Source organism: Lissotriton vulgaris, chromosome 2_1, assembly GCF_964263255.1.
Source record: "Lissotriton vulgaris chromosome 2_1, aLisVul1.2, whole genome shotgun sequence".
NCBI lineage: Eukaryota > Metazoa > Chordata > Amphibia > Caudata > Salamandridae > Lissotriton > Lissotriton vulgaris.
The window spans coordinates 144,140,046-144,156,497 of NC_141687.1; the positions used below are offsets into that span (position 1 = coordinate 144,140,046).

Below are 16,452 nucleotides of genomic sequence, written 5' to 3' on the forward strand. Positions count from 1 at the left end.
AGCACAGCGCGCGAGGGCTGTCCCAGGGCCGTCATTGGTAGCTCTAAAGATTGACGGCCCTGGGACCCACAAACTGGGTAGGCCGCCGTGCATCGCACCATCACATCACCACTATAGTAGGTGGTGGGTGCGTGCGTTGCGACGTGCATTGGCAGCACTGCAGTATTTCAATTTGCAAGCAGAAGCAGATGGGGGCGCTGCGCACCATAATAAAGCAGCACACTCAGAGCACAGCGAGGCGAGCCAGCAGTGTAACCAGATTGGTGTCACCCCCATGATGGGGTGACACCCGGTGCGGTCCGCACCCCCCGCACCCCCCTAGTGACGCCACTGACTGCTAGCAAAAGAGGGCGGAGTCTGCAAGGCTTTGAAGGTCCAAGAATGTTGTACTTACATTCCAGACAATTCAAAACCACTTGAGAAAGTCATACAAAACATTACAGAGATACATAAAGAAATCGAAGATTTAACAAAAGTAAATGTTTGGGAGAAAGTAGGTCATGGAGTAGGAAAGGTTGGAAGTTGGTTTGCCAACCTTGGTAAAAGCATTATGTGGTATATACTAAAACCTATATTGATAGTATTGATTTGCATAATCACATTGTTGGGGTTAGTGAAATTGTACAAATGGTATAGGTCGAACCGGTTACAAAGATCCATGAGAGAGCAAGAAAGGAGATTAGCTGTTTTACAAGATCAACAGTACAAGAGTTTAAGAGCTCTCGAAACGATAAAAAGAGGAAATCTTGTAACTAGTTCTGTGTAAAGGTGTTATTCAAATTGCATTTAGTGATGACCCCTAGAGGTCATCAAAGGGGGGAACTGAGAGAGCGCAATTTGAATAAAAATTATGTATGTACCATATTCACAAACATGTCGCATAAACGTAGAATCTATAACGTGAAGTTAACACTTGTAGCGTAAAATTAGCCGATGTAACCAATGTAATAGGAAATGTATCTGTATCTATTCTATAAAGAGTATTAGAATTAGAAAGGCCCGTATACATAGTGGGCTAATATAGAAATGTATAGAAATGCTTAAGAATAGTAGAACGTGCAAAACTGAATAGACGTGTGTAATCATGAAATGGAGAAAACGGCGAAACGTAAAGTGACGAAATGTGCAGATGTATAACACAATGTAAGCTCGAGAATATAAATGTTGTATTCTATGTAAAATGCATTCGCGTATAATCATTGCTTTGCTAAACTCGATTATATATAAATGTGTGTTAAAGGTTATACTGTGTAGAAGAGCTTGTAGGAATGTTAGAAGGGTTTAGTCATATGTGATTTTAACCTAACTGACCAAGAGTTCGTAGGAGTGTAGTCCGCTGTATGTAATTTAGTGGGCTCACAGGAGTCGTGAATAGCCTTGATCTGAATGTGCGAGACAAGAGTCAAAGGTCTTGCTAGATTTAAGGTGACAATGCTGGACGAAGTTTATGGCCTAAGTGAGATAAGAGACGCTTGGAATTTGAGTCTTGTTTAGAAATGACCGTTCACAGGACCAGAGAAGGTTAAGAATATAGTCGTAAAGAGTAGAGTTCTGCTGAGGTGATAGACTTTTGCTTCGAAAGTGTCAAATGAAATGTCAAATGAAGTCACCAGCAAGAAGACGAAGATGGCGTCTAAGGAGAAGGGTCAACTTAACGGACGACGCGAAGAGATGAAGCTATGGAAAGAGCAAAGAATGACATCATGGGGAAAGTACGTGGTGGGCGTCGAAGGGGCGTTCCACCCATACTGTGATTGTGTATTTTAGGGACAGTACCCCGGGGAGAAGATAGCGCAGATGACTTGAGCAGATGGCCTGAGAAGTCAGAGAGAAAGAACAAAGCGCAAGAGAGCAGTAGGCCGAGGACCCTTAGAGAACGGATGGGTAGGCAGAGAGGGTACTGTTTCTCGACATAAGTTACCATTAGAGGCTAAGAGAGTTTGAACTTCTTTGGAAGTCAAACTGCTGACACCTTTTTTAGGTAAGGAACTTGCGAAGTAGGGATGTCACCTAGTACAGAGTAGGGACAGAATTAACTTGTTTATTCTTTTTGTAGATGACGCAACGGAACCACATTGTGTCGATGCTTTTAATCTGTTGATTCTAGAATTGACTTCAATTGTATTCTTTTGTAGACTGAGGTTCTTTAGGGAATTTATGTTCCTTCTAGTTCCTGTATACTTGTTGAATCTTATCCTGAGAGGATTGTATATGCACTTAATTCTGATTTTATATTAAACTTTTAAAACTTCATCAGTCGTAAGTGGTTCTTCAGAGTTGCGTCAGTTTATGGGGTTAATTTAACCTATGCGGGGTTTGTCTTTTACTCAATGACAGAAAATAATCGATCCAAATAGATGAATGAGATAAGTATCTAAGTGATCAAAAAGGGTATCAAAATCTCATTCCCCGCAAGTGCGCGCTTCCCTTTCATTGTTATTTAAAGCCACTCAGAAGCCCCCAGTGAAATACATCCACGTAATTCACTGTTATGTTATGTACATTTTTTTTTTTTTTAACATAATTCACTGTTACCAATCTATAACTCTATATGTAATCTTAAGGTCATAAAATACCCACTTCTGAGAATCACTGAATCATAGGACATCATAAACCTTCTAAAGGAATGACATCTAAGGTAGGGTTCCATCCAACTGCACCTCCTCACCATGAATTACACTCAGTTCCAACAAAAACTGTGAACCCTTCACACTCAGAGTTGGTTGTGCTTGAGATTCAATGTGTGCTTCGGTAGTGTCTGTCAGGGATCTACTGAGTGAATGGAATGGGCTGATCTCCCTACTTTCACATCCAGCTCCTTCATAAGCTGTCCTTTAGGCATGTACATGTTGAATGAAAGGTGTGCATGGGTAAGTATGGTGTCAAGTTGTCAAGAGGTTACATGTATCATTGGTTCTGGGTCTGATATCCAGACTAATGCTGACAGCAGGCATGATGATGAGTTGCTAATGTGGCTGTCCAGCAGACAGTTGCGGCCAGCGAAGGTAAGCGCAGTGTGGCTGGGGCGGGTGGGGTAGGAGGGGCTGGGAAGACGACAGAATAGGTCAAATTAAATAAATAAATAAAACCTATTCTGTCGACTCTCCCCTCCTCCCCGATCCACTGCCCCACTGAGCTTACCTGCACTGGTGGCGACTGCCAGCAGATCTTCATCATAGTTGTTTATGTCAACAGGATTTATAAAGCGCTGCTTTTCACCCACGAGGCTCACTGCTTTGGCTCACTTAGAATAACAGTGACAGTGAATCTCCTGGAAAATGGATACTCGTCTATGCTCCCGCATGAAGAGAAACAATGAAAGACCAAGGTGTCAATGAAAGTGAAAGATTCTTTACTACTGCGAAATAGACTGTGCAGGAGTAGATGATTTGGCTCTCAGATGCTGTGCACATCTTGTAAATAAGGTGTGAATGTGACATCAATTGCTTAAATAGATCGAATGAAGCATCACTGATTTAAGTGTGCATCAAAAACAGTTATTTCTCGAAAATTAGTGTTTCAAGTCAAGACGGATCGGATTCAACTGCTGAAGCCAAAGGTGCAAATTCTACTTCTCCCGCATTACAGTGTGAATGTAAAGCGATGCCTTGTATTAATGGTAATCATAATAATAATTTTCTTTTTCTGTTGAGCTTCATATTGCAGTTTTTCCTCTCTGTGTGGTAGTAATACACAATAACATTAGTTAATTTCTGACTTTGCAAAGAAGGAAAGCAAAGTTTGCCCTTTTCAATTAAAAAATGTGAGCTGCAGAGCAAATACTGCCAAGATGCTCACTGCTGTGAGCATCTTGGCATTCCTGTCTACCGCTGAGCCTTTTGGCATCTTGTCTATCAGTGAGCATCTAGGTATTCCTGTCTACCATTGAGCATCTTGGCATTCTTGTCTACCAGAAAGCATCATGGCATTTTGTCTACCAGTGAGGATCTTGGCATTCTTGCCCACCTGTGAGCATCTAGGCATTCATGTCTACCAGTGAGGATCTAGGCATTCCTGTCTACCAGTAAGCATCTTGATATTCTTGTCTACCAGTGAGGATCTAGGCATTCTTGTCTACCAGTGAGCATCTAGGCATTCTTGTCTACCAATGAGCATCTAGGCATTCTTGTCTACCAGTGAGCATCTAGGCATTCCTGTCTACCAGTAAGCATCTTGATATTCTTGTCTACCAGTGAGGATCTAGGCATTCATGTCTACTAGTGAGCACCTAGGCATTCCTGTCTACCAGTAAGCATCTTGATATTATTGTCTACCACTGAGGATATGGGCATTCTTGTCTACCAGTGAGCACCTAGGCATTCCTGTCTACCAGTAAGCATCTTCATATTCTTGTCTACCAGTGAGGATCTAGGCATTCATGTCTACCAGTGAGCATCTAGGCATTCCTGTCTACCAGTAAGCATCTTGATATTCTTGTCTACCAGTGAGGATCTGGGCATTCTTGTCTACCAGTGAGGATCTTGGTATTCCTGTCTACCAGTGGACATCTTGGCATTCCATTCTACCATGACAAATGTTTGAGAGGTGGGACCTTGCTACCTAAGGACTTTGCCACTGCAGGATGCCTGTTGGGAGCATACACTCGTGGATTCCCTGACAGCCGGCTGAACACCTCGCCGCACCGGCTCTGCGGGTGCCGCGTCGCCTTGCTGTGCCGGGTGTTACGTGCTTGTCGACAGAGGAGGAAAGGCGTAACCGGGCAAGGTACACCAGCGGGGCTGCGAGCGTAGCAGGGACTCCAACAACCAGGAGTCCCTGCGTGACCGACACCCAGCTTCCGGTCCGCTCTCCCGCCCACCGCCCACCTGAGGATTATTAAAACCATCTCCCCCATCTTACCAGTGTGGGACCTTGCTACCTAAGGACTTTGCCACTGCAGGACGCCTGTTGGGAGCATACACTCGTGGATTCCCTGACAGCCGGCTCAACACCTCGCTGCACCCGCTCCGCGGGTGCCGCGTCGCCTTGCTGTGCCGGGTGTTGCGTGCTTGTCGACAGAGGAGGAAAGGCGGAACCGGGCAAGGTACACCAGCGGGGCTGCGAGCGTAGCAGGGACTCCAACAACCAGGAGTCCCTGCGTGACCAACACCCAGCTTCCGGTCCGCTCTCCCCGCTGGCCCGCCCACCGCCCACCTGAGGATTATTAAAACCATCTCCCCCATCTTACCAGTGTGGGACCTTGCTACCTAAGGACTTTGCCACTGCAGGACGCCTGTTGGGAGCATACACTCGTGGATTCCCTGACAGCCGGCTCAACACCTCGCCGCACCCGCTCTGCGGGTGCCACGTCACCTTGCTGTGCCGGGTGTTGCATGCTTGTCGACGGAGGAGGAAAGGCGGAACCGGGCAAGGTACACCAGCGGGGCTGCGAGCGTAGCAGGGACTCCAACAACCAGGAGTCCCTGCGTGACCGACACCCAGCTTCCGGTCCGCTCTCCCCGCTGGCCCGCCCACCGCCCACCTGAGGATTATTAAAACCATCTCCCCCATCTTACCAGTGCGGGACCTTGCTACCTAAGGACTTTGCCACTGCAGGATGCCTGTTGGGAGCATACACTCGTGGATTCCCTCACAGCCGGCTCAACACCTCGCCGCACCCGCTCCGCGGGTGCCGCGTCGATTGCTGTGCCGGGTGTTGCGTGCTTGTCGACAGAGGAGGAAAGGCGGAACCGGGCAAGGTACACCAGCGGGGCTGCGAGCGTAGCAGGGACTCCAACAACCAGGAGTCCCTGCGCGACCGACACCCAGCTTCCGGTCCGCTCTCCCCGCTGGCCCACCCATCGCCCTCTACGCCCCCTATAACTCAGCTCTAACCTCCCGCAGCACGGGATGCAGCACGGGGCGAAGACCGGGCAAAGAGCGTGCCGTTTGAGGCCGTTAGAGGCTGGGAGAGACTGGACTGGGCCATTTTCTTTGGCCCTAACCCTCGGTACTAACTGTACTACCAGCTCGTTCGCCTGACCAGCCACCATGTCATCCCGTGAGTACAAAGATAGGGCAGCCAAGTCCAAACTGAAAAATGGTACACTCGATGATTTCATCACCAGGACCCACACAGCTATTGACACGGAGATTGCCAAAATGCAGCACCGAGTGTCCATTGAATTAGATGCGGCAAGGAGATTATCACAGGAGCTAGCAGCGGCCAAAAAATCTTCCCTAGGGCCCATAGCCTTCGCTAAAACACCTGATCGTTCAAATGGTCATCCACCTACCCTGATTGTAACTGAGGCAGATATTCACCAGCCATTAGTACCCACTACATCTATACCAAAGGGGGGTCACCATTAGTATCCTCTAACTCTCTAAAACCTTTAATGGTCGGGGTAGATGGGGAAAAGAAAGAGAGTGAGGGCGGTCCCTTGGGAATGGCGCCAACACCCAAATCCATGGAATCGGGCGGGGGAAATTCTTGCACCAAACAACGAGGGCCACACAATAAAAGGAAGCGTAATAACATAACAGCATATGCAAGAAAAAAGGCCAAGATTGCGAAGGCACAGTTATCCACCAAGGCACCATCTTTGCTACCCCTAGATCCACTCCCAGTGAGCAACACACAGCCACCTGAACTAAGACCAGAACCCGGCCCTGAATCACTGGTGGCAACTCATGAAAATAATAATCTCGTAATAGAGGATGAAACTAGTGGGGTTCCACTTTGCGTCATAAAAGGGAAAGACGTGGAATTCTTGACCGTAGTATGGGAAACACTCAAAAAACTCTTAACTCCCCTTGAAGTGAGACTTGCACATATAGGATCCCAGCTTTTGGAGATGGAAAAAAGTATTTCGAACCTAGATAAAAAACCAACCTACACACAAGATAAGGATCTTATGGCCAGTCTCGAGAAGCTGGTAAAAAGCCTGCTGACTCCCCTGATGGAAAAAACCCAAATCATTAACCTAAAACTAGATCAACTAGAGTTCTTAACATCTAAAAACACCACTTTACTGATGAGTCTTGTAGATAACAGCAAACAACCCACTGCTACTGGTGGTAACAATATTACTCTAGTAAAAAAGGGTGCTAAGAAAAGCCAGACACAACTTCAGCAACCGAAAACTGCAGTATCTGCAGATCCTAACGGTATTACCCCTTGCATAGTACCAGCTACTTTGTCTAAAACTACGCTGGCGACTACTGTGGGATCTAAGCCAAACAACTCTATGGTGGCAGCTACACCAGTAAACACAGCTGCCCCAGCCCTGCCAAATGCTGAAGGGAAAGAAACTCCAGTTAGTAAACCTTTAGCCCCTAGCAAAACACCCCTGCCTGGCAAAAAAGATTTATGTAAACATACCCCCTGAGGCTGCCCCGTATATGGCAATTTTGAGAGGTGTTCCATTAATTGCAGCGAATAAATATGAGAAAATGGAGGACCTTCTAAATAAAACAAAATTCTGGCTAAATAATAATAGGCCCCTATCCCGAGACACTGCTACAAAAATCTTAAGCGTGCGGAGGGTCCCCTGGGTTGGGCCAAGTAAGAAAGATCTGGAGGGAGATTGCATCCTGATTAACTTTAGAGACATCTGGGTTAAGGATATGATCTGCAGCAAAGCAAGGTTCGGTAGGATAGGGGACATCCAGTGTGTGGGACTCGAATATTTTTACCCCAACCTTTATCATACCGTCTCAAACCCCAACCATCGCGGGTACAGAACACACAGCAATAATCATTTGGGTTGGGCACATACCTTGAACATGAATCAAGGCACACAAAATAATTGTGTCCCTTGGCATGAGATAAATGGCCCCTTTATGGGACCACCAAGCATGGGTCCTTTTACACAAGTCCCGTTTAACCCAGGAAGATCAAGGCTTCAAGGCGAGGAGTACTCAGGATGGATCTCAAATAATAATATCCCATTGAGAAACCGCTTTGACCCATTAATGGGTATGGACGGGGTAGACTGACCATCAGCTAGGTCTGAGGGCAATGCGCCTATCGCTCTAGATTTGGGAAAGAGGGGAAACATAGGGATAGCCCGCAATGATGAAACAGCGGTGGTGATTGGTGATTGTGATACTGTGAGTATTGGCCCCCCACACGCAGAGAATGATGTTGTCCTTGGGGGAGATACCACTTTGGGTCATGAGAATCACACACTACTGCCTGGGCAAGACCCCTCAAGTACAAGAGATATTTTGGAGAGCACCTATGGGAGAAAGGGGCTGTCCCTAATATCTTGGAATATTGCCGGACTTACTGGAAGATTGGAGGATGATGCGTGGCTGGATTACGTGGGAGCCCAGGGAATCCTGTGTTTACAGGAGACTTGGACTAGGACTGCCCATGATATTGAGGGCTTTCAATCATTCAATGTTTTGGCCGTTCCATCGACATCTGGGAGGGCGAAGGGTGGTATAATGACAGCGTGGTCTATAAAACTACAGAACTTGACAACTTCGAAACTGGTGGACACAAATTGGTACCAACTGTTGTTATTAGAGCATCTTTTTCCAGAACCTGTGTTGTTAGTCAATTGGTATCACAATATCTTTAACGGACATGACATATCGATAATCCAAAGTCTGGAGGACGCAGTGGGCAAAGCACGAAGCGAGCACCCTTAATCGTCTGTTATTTGGGTTGGCGACTTCAACTGTTCGCTGTGTAGTTTTGGAGGTTCGAATGTGTGTGGACTGGAGGACTTAAACACACAGCCCTTGATCCACTTTAAACACACACCCCAGGGGGATGCTCTGAACAATATTATTATCCTGAATGACTTGTGTGTGGTGGAACCTTGGTCAGCCCCCGACATACCGCATATACCAACTTTTCAGGGTACAAGGGGGGAGATGAGCACCATTGATTTCGTTTTGGTATCCAGTAGCTTCCTTAAATATGTCGATAAGCTTGAGGTGGTGGACAATCCCGCAAGTGACCATAATCCCCTAATGTTGTCATTGTGCCTGCCAGCGCAAGAACCATCCAAGATCTGGGAACAGTCGATCAAGTACAGCAAGAATCAAGGTGTTAGCTTGAAATGGGGGAAGGTAAACGTGATAAAATTGGAGGAAGATATTCTTGCGAGTTGCAAAACGGAAATGGAATTATGTCTACTCCCAGCACCTGACCCCCATCAGGTTATTGAGAGCTTTGAGAAATTGTGTGGGCATGTAGCAAAGCACCTTAGGAAACCCAAGGGAAAGGGTGGCCAAAAGGCCTTTAGATGGTTTGACTCCGTGTGTTCAGTCACACACCAATCCCTAAAACTAGCCTTGCGCCAAAAACCAAGAAACAGAGAACTTGTAAGAACTAGTAGAAAGGCCTATAGGGAGGCTTTTGCAAAAAGAAAGCAGGATCTAAAAAACATTGCTTGGGAAGACCTTGAAAAGGCTGCAGAACTAAAAGATAGCAGACTCTTTTGGGAGGTCCTTAATCGCCCCCTTTTTAAGAATGACAACAAAGAATCTATAGTTATGCAGGTCACCGCTGAACAGTGGGTTCAACATTTTACTAAGATTTTTAATCCTAATTCTATTTCAATAATGGCAAGTCCGGATAGTATAGGGGAACTGGTGACATTTCCCTCGGCTTTGACCCTCAGCTCTTCACTTACATTGACAGAGATTGAGGAATCCTTAGAGAAAGGATCATCACTAAAAGCTCCAGGCCCAGATGCTGTCCCCTTGGACTTTTTTAAACATAATGTTAGTCTGTGGGCACCCATATTATTGAATGTTTTCAAGGCTGTTGTGGTTGGGCGCATCCCTGGTACCTGGGAGGAGGCAATTGTAGTGCCGATCTTCAAGAAGGGCGATAGGTGCGACCCACGTTGCTATCGTCCCATTTTCTTAATAGATGCTTCATGCAAAATCCTGGGCAGGGTTATCCTAGCCAGATTAGAAAGTTGGGCAGATTCAACAGGTCTTATAGTTGATTCCCAATACGGATTTAGGCGTGGAAAGGGGACTGTCGAGCAGTGCCTGAATTTGGCACTAATTTTAGGCAAGTACATGAAGGCAAAAAAGTCTGCAATACATCTCGCCTTCATGGACTTGTCAAGTGCATTCGACACTGTTTGCAGACATAAGTTGTGGCGGATGATGGACGACATGGGCTTTGAGGAACCATTAGTCACATTGCTTCGCAGGTTACATGCAGCAACAACTGTTTCAATTAGATTTGGCCCTGGAGGCGAAATGACAAAATCAATTCCTTCCACTGAGGGTGTGCGTCAAGGATGCATCCTGGCGCCTTTCTTTTTTCTGGTTTATACAAATGGGCTAGAAAAGTATTTATTAAACCATGGTTGTGACTTTCCAAAAATTAAAGGCAAAAGTATTCCCATGCTTTCCTATGCAGACGATACTGTCTTAATGACCTTAACTGGAAATAGCATGCAAGCATGTTTAGATGCCTTTAATACTTTCATGCTTGACCTCGACTTAAAGGTAAACTTTGACAAATCTTTTGTAATGTCTTGTGGTCCTAAAGGGTCAAACGTCAGGAAGTTTGTGGTGAATAATCGCACAATTGGAAAGGTGGAAAACTTTAACTATGTAGGTAATTTGTTTAATAGCAAATTAAGCTGGATGCCAGTTATGAAGGTTCGAGCCCAGGGTGCGACCCGGGCTATAGAGGGCATCTTCCGTTTTTGCAGCAAATTGGGCCAAAAACATGTTACGCACCTCAAAACCCTTTACACATCTAAATGTTTATCGGTGGCCACCTACGGGGCAGGGGTGTGGTGATACAGGTGGTGGAAAATAATTTCATAAAAAGGGTTTTATCAGTCCCCAAAGGCTGCTCAAACATTTTCTGTCACAAAGAAATGGGAATGGTCAGTGTTTCTGATACGATTCGTTTGTCCCCTTTATTGTTATGGGGCAAAATATGGCAATCTGAAGACCTGCAACTCACCAAAGATATCATCATGGATTGCATGGCCTTAGAAAATTCAAAACAGATCCCCTGGTTGTCCTATGTTTGTAATATGTTAAATAAGATTGGATTGGGTTCTTTTTATGACAATCCTGAAGAAATAGAGGGAAACCAAAAGGCGGACATAAAGATACTGTATTGGAAATCATTGAATCCACCATCTTTGGACGATGTTAATGTTAATGTTTATGCTCGTAAGCCCCAACCTCAGTTCTATTTAACATTTACTCTTAATGTGCAATGGCGATTCCTACTAACAAGGTTTAGATTGGATATTCTGCATTTTTTGCTCGCTTTCCCGAAACAAGGGGGTTGGTGTGAGAGGCTGCCCCCTTGTCCATGTAATAATAGGGTTAGTCAAAGCACTATACATGTGGTCCTCTTTTGCTCCTTATACCAAGAGCCAAGAATTCGGTTTATTAAACCAATTCTGAAGGGGCTGCAACCCTGTACCTATAAGGAAGGGTATGATTACCTGTTAGCATTATCCTCTGTTGAAACCTGCTGTGCTATGTTAAATTTTATCAGAGTTTCGCTAAAGATTAGGAAGGCCTATGGCTAGTACCAAAAAGTATATAATATTCTTTGGTGAAAATTATGTATTAAGTATTTTTATAACGGTCATTTTTACTATGTCTTTTATAAATTTGGGTAAACTGTGAGGCATGATGATTTGTATGTTTAGTACTTTTATGATCCATTTTATGAATCGAATAAAGTTTTGAAACGTAAAACGAGAGATATTTCTAGAAGAAGAAATCTTAAGTAACTGCAAGTTATAAGCCCATCCAGAAAGAGCTGGTACGAGAAAGAAATAAAGCTGTTATTTCTTGGAAATCTGAATACCCATAAGTTGAAGTTGAAAGGATTTATAGAGCGCTCTAACACCATGCGGTTTCTTGGCGCTGAATTTACATTACGTTTCCTGCTTGACATTCATACAAGACAAACTGCTAAGGGGCATTATCATCACCCAAAGAATGCAGAACCTGTCCTGGAATTTCTGATGTTTTCTCGGCTTAAAACAAAAAAATATAATTTCCAAATGTATTAACAAAATCTTAAAAATAAAATGTCATACCACAGAGAAAAGCCAGCACTTGTTAGATTTTATGTAGCAAATACAATTTTCTTAATACAACCCGCCTATCAGCTTTCTATTTCTAGCACTATTGACGGATTGGGCAGTCCACTGTACTGGTGAAACCATTACAGGTGCATAGGAAAGTCATTGAACAATGATGCCAACACATAAAAAAATTCTACACCTATAGAATATTTCTTTAAAGGTTGCTGCACGGGTGAAATGTTTTGCACAGCCGTAGTAGATATGCTGGGGAGAATCAAGTGATGGTGTATTCATGTTTTAACTTCAAAATCCAAAATGCTGTGATGTGTTTTGGAGAACTGAGAAGCGTGGTGGCAGCTTTCCTTGTCACTGTATAGTTTTCTTATTGTGTTTATTTTTCCCTCATCCCCACAGAGCAGTGGTCTTCAAACTTTTTTATGCAGTGCCCCCCATGAAGGAAAAATAAATGAATAATGAGGGCTCCCCCAACATTTTTCACAACAATTCTATTAAATTGGCAGGGTTTAAATATGTCTAAATGTAAACATAATTAAACATTGTAGTTAAGTTCTGCTACACCTTTTTTTAAATGCAAACAAATACATGAATGCCAAACAAATTATTCTGGTCAGCTAGATCTTACTAAAGTGTAAACGTGTCCACAGTGTGATTATCAGAAATGGAAGGAGGGACGTTTGAGGAACATTTGCTGTCCCTTTCCATCTGACACCTCCTCTCAGTCACGATATAAATGCCAAAAGATGTTAGTGGTGGCCCATTATAGAGTGTCTTACTGCCACTTATTTTTTTTCACTTACAAACAAGGAGTCTTAACAGCATGATGCTTCTTTTGGCCAGAACCTGGAGCCTCCTCACCTCCTCCCTCGGGTCATTTAAGGGCCCCCACACGGGGGCCTGCCCCCTAGTATGGTGACCGCTGCCGCATAGTTACCTGGAACTATGTCATTTTTTATGCATATTTGCAACTGACAGTTTTCATCTTGTAATGTTTTGACTCTCAGCCTATTCCCTTTGTGCCACATGCAGCTACACTCAACATCCTTTGGCAGGAAAATCAACATTTTAGAGATTTTGGAGCATAATTGCATGCTTTTAGTGCTAGAAGCAAAAAAAATGGAAAGCAAAGTCATGAAGGTTTGTTTGTTTTTACAATATTTTTCATTTACGTTAGGTAGTGTAACATTTGTAGGTCTGAAGTTAGCCAAACCTTTTTATTTTACTAAAATTATATCAGTAATGTACTTATTTATAGAGGCTTTCATCCAGCCCTCTTCATTCATTAGTCTGTTATCTGTCATTCACATTTTTCTTCTGCCCACTACAACATACAATGGGTCAGCCCACTTCAGCCATTAGATAACTTGCAGTGAGTGACAGCATTCTGATCCTTCACAAATAGCACATCCACATAGCCACACAAAGGAATTTTCTTCAGTATTAGGGACAGCTATGGCAAGGTGTGCGTTATGAGCCAAAAAAATAGTTTTGCTTTTAGCCAATGTTTATTTTTTATATTAGTGAGAGTTTGGCATGTCCTTAACCTAAGGTTTTACAAACACCATGTCAAAACACAACCAGAATTGACAAGAGTCAATGCCACACCAGTTGCCTTTTCCATTTCTTGTTTCTGCGCACGAATAACAACTCTGAACAGCTGAAGACTTATGAAGATAAATCAGCTCTGTGTGTTTAGGTTTTGCAGAAAGACAATAATTCAAGGGAGCCAATAGTCAACGTACACATATTTGGTGTGAGGATCTGCTTTTTAAGGCAATTTCTGTCAGGAGTAGGCCTGGGCAGAGTTCGTGGAGTTTTGATACGCAGAACTCCGCGAAGTTACAAAAAAACTCAGCGAAGTTCCGCGAGTGCAGTACGAACTGCAGTTAGTTCTGGTATTCCTGCCGCTCGGCTAGAAATTCTACCTGAGGGGCAGCACGCGCTTGCGAAATAGAGTTTTCTGCACTCTGAGAGCTCCGCGGAGTGCAGACAACTCAGCAAACTCCGTGAACGGAGTGTAGAGTGAAGTTCACCGCCCAGGCCTAGTCAGGAACAGAAGAGGTATTGTTGATATGTTTGCACGTGGAAGTGATGTTGCCTACATATGAAGACTTGTGGCTGTGATGTTTCTCAAATTAACTATTAAAGGGGAAACTATTAGCATGAGCTTAATTATATGTTCTGAGAATATTGACCCCATATTGTGAATTGTATGAAACACATGATTTCTAACCTTATAAAAAGTAACGCTCATCCTTGGATTCGCTTTGTTGTACTCCCGCATTGCTTCCATCAGCAGCTTCTGCACACCGGACATGTCAAACGTCGGCTGGTACCCATCAAGAGCATGGAGCTGGTTGCCTGCCTTCTCATTTCTTTTAACAAAATTGAACTCCTGTTGCTTTGATGATGTTGTGATGAGTCCACCTTCATCTTCAATGATATTACTAAACAATGGCTGGCTCGGGCTGAGGATCAGATGCAACTGTTAGGGAGAAATTGAGAAGGGGAAGGTTTGATTTCATTATGGAAGAAAAATGTTTCTAATTAAAGAATACCATCCCTGAGAAGACTGTATTCCAGCAATTCCTTAGCACTTGTTGGAAATTTCATGGAGTTAATTAAAGCAACCTTTTTGCACGTCCACTGACTCCTACTATAGTAAAAGCAATTTCAAGCAGAATACAGACATCTGGAATTCCACAGACTATGGATTGAGAGCCACTTACCATTCAATTCCAGAAGTGGCATGGAGACTGAGTCGTGACGTAAGAGGATAACAACAATGGACAGAAATACAGCTGCACTACAACTGCCATTTATGATATGGTGGACCACAAGAACAAACAGTTATTTATCTGTAACAGCCGCTCTGTATCAATTGAATTGGGATTGTATTAATTGAAAATAGACTATCTCCGAAATACCATGTGTGTAGATATTCTAATGTCTATGAATATTAATTAAGAGCCCTTGATTGAGAATTTCCGGGGCAGTGCACATGAAGTAGCAGGAGCAGCAAATGATGCGCTGGGCTGATTCAGACCCTTTCTAAATAATTTGATTTCACTGATAAAACAATAAGTTGTTTGGGCATCACAGGCTATATCTAACTGGGAGCTGAAGGGCTCCTGGTTGTCCCCAAATATGATCAGTATTTACCAGAAGCTTTTGCCCACACACACTGATGATACCAGCTGGGTTGCTGATTTGGAGAAATATGGACCATGACTCATTTACCTAGAAAGACAAGTTACTTACTATTGGTAACGCCTTATCTGGCAGAGACATGACATAGCCGCAGATTCCTTACATTTGAACTTCCAGGCATCAGGCTGAATCCAGAAGATTTTTGATAGCAGCACACCTGGGTGCCGGTAGGTGGGGTCAGTCGACTCCACGTGACTTCCTAGGCATCGGGTTCGTCGTCATTGTGATGTCCGTGCCATCGATATAACCACCACTCTAGTGCGCTGACGTCAGTACTTTTCAAAACTTTCCACGGCAGAAGCTCGGATCCATGAAGTGACTCACCATGGTTTGTTAAACAAGGCAACTAGGGCCCTAAAAGGAAAAGCCCTTGACACTAGAACCAATCCGCACTGCGGGGAGGAAGGGTAGGTCGGTAATGAATCTGCGGGTAGATCATGTCTCTACCAGATAAGGTGTTACCGAAGGCAAGTAACTTGTCCATCTGATAGAGACATCTGGCTGCAGATTCCTTATCTTTGAACAGATACCCAAGCAATGCCATCCCCAGAGGAGGGACTGCGGAAAGGTTTAAACCAGGAAATTCTGCAAGACGGAGCGACCAAACAGGACTTCTCTGCAAACTTGGGAATCCAGGCAGTTGTGTCTGGCAAACATGTGCAAAGATGATCATGTGGCTGCTTGGCAGATATCCAACATGGGAACACCACGCTGGAGAACCGTGGTGGCCACTTTTGCACTGGTGGAATGGGCTCTAAGCTCGTCAGGAGGAGCCTTCTTCACTAAGGCATAACAGATTTTGATACAGAGGATAACCCAGCAGGATACAGTCCTCTTTTGGACAGCACACCCTTTCTTTGCACCCAGGTACTCTATAAAAAGTTGGTCATCCACCTGAAACTCTTTGGTTATATTGAGGTAGAACGATAACGCTCTTTTTGGGTCCAGGCAATGGAGACACTTCTCTTCCTTGGAAGGGTGTGGAGGTGCATAGAAAGTGAGTAGAGTAACTGACTCCCCCATATGAAAGGGTGTTACCACCTTAGGTAGAAAAGATGCCCTTGTGGGAGCCCCACTTTATCTGGAAAGACAGCCAGGTAAGGAGGCTGTGATGGCAGTGCCTGCAGTTCCCTAACCCTCCTGACAGAGGATATTGCCACTAGGAAGGCTGTTATAATGGTGAGCAGCTGTAAAGGGCAGTTGTGCAGCGGCTCAAACGGTGCACACATCAGAAAAG

The 16,452-nt window shown here is 44.4% G+C and overlaps 1 protein-coding gene across 1 annotated transcript in view; it reads right to left on the reverse strand.

Annotated features, from left to right (window-relative positions):
• The window catches only part of LOC147729701 (dynein axonemal heavy chain 17-like), a 1,258,223-nt gene that overhangs the window by 971,053 nt on the left and 270,718 nt on the right, over nucleotides 1-16,452 (reverse strand). The window contains exon 17 of the mRNA XM_086954021.1: nucleotides 14,239-14,490. Coding sequence (XP_086810147.1) covers nucleotides 14,239-14,490 — 252 coding nt within the window. The remainder of the gene's footprint in view (nucleotides 1-14,238; nucleotides 14,491-16,452) is intronic.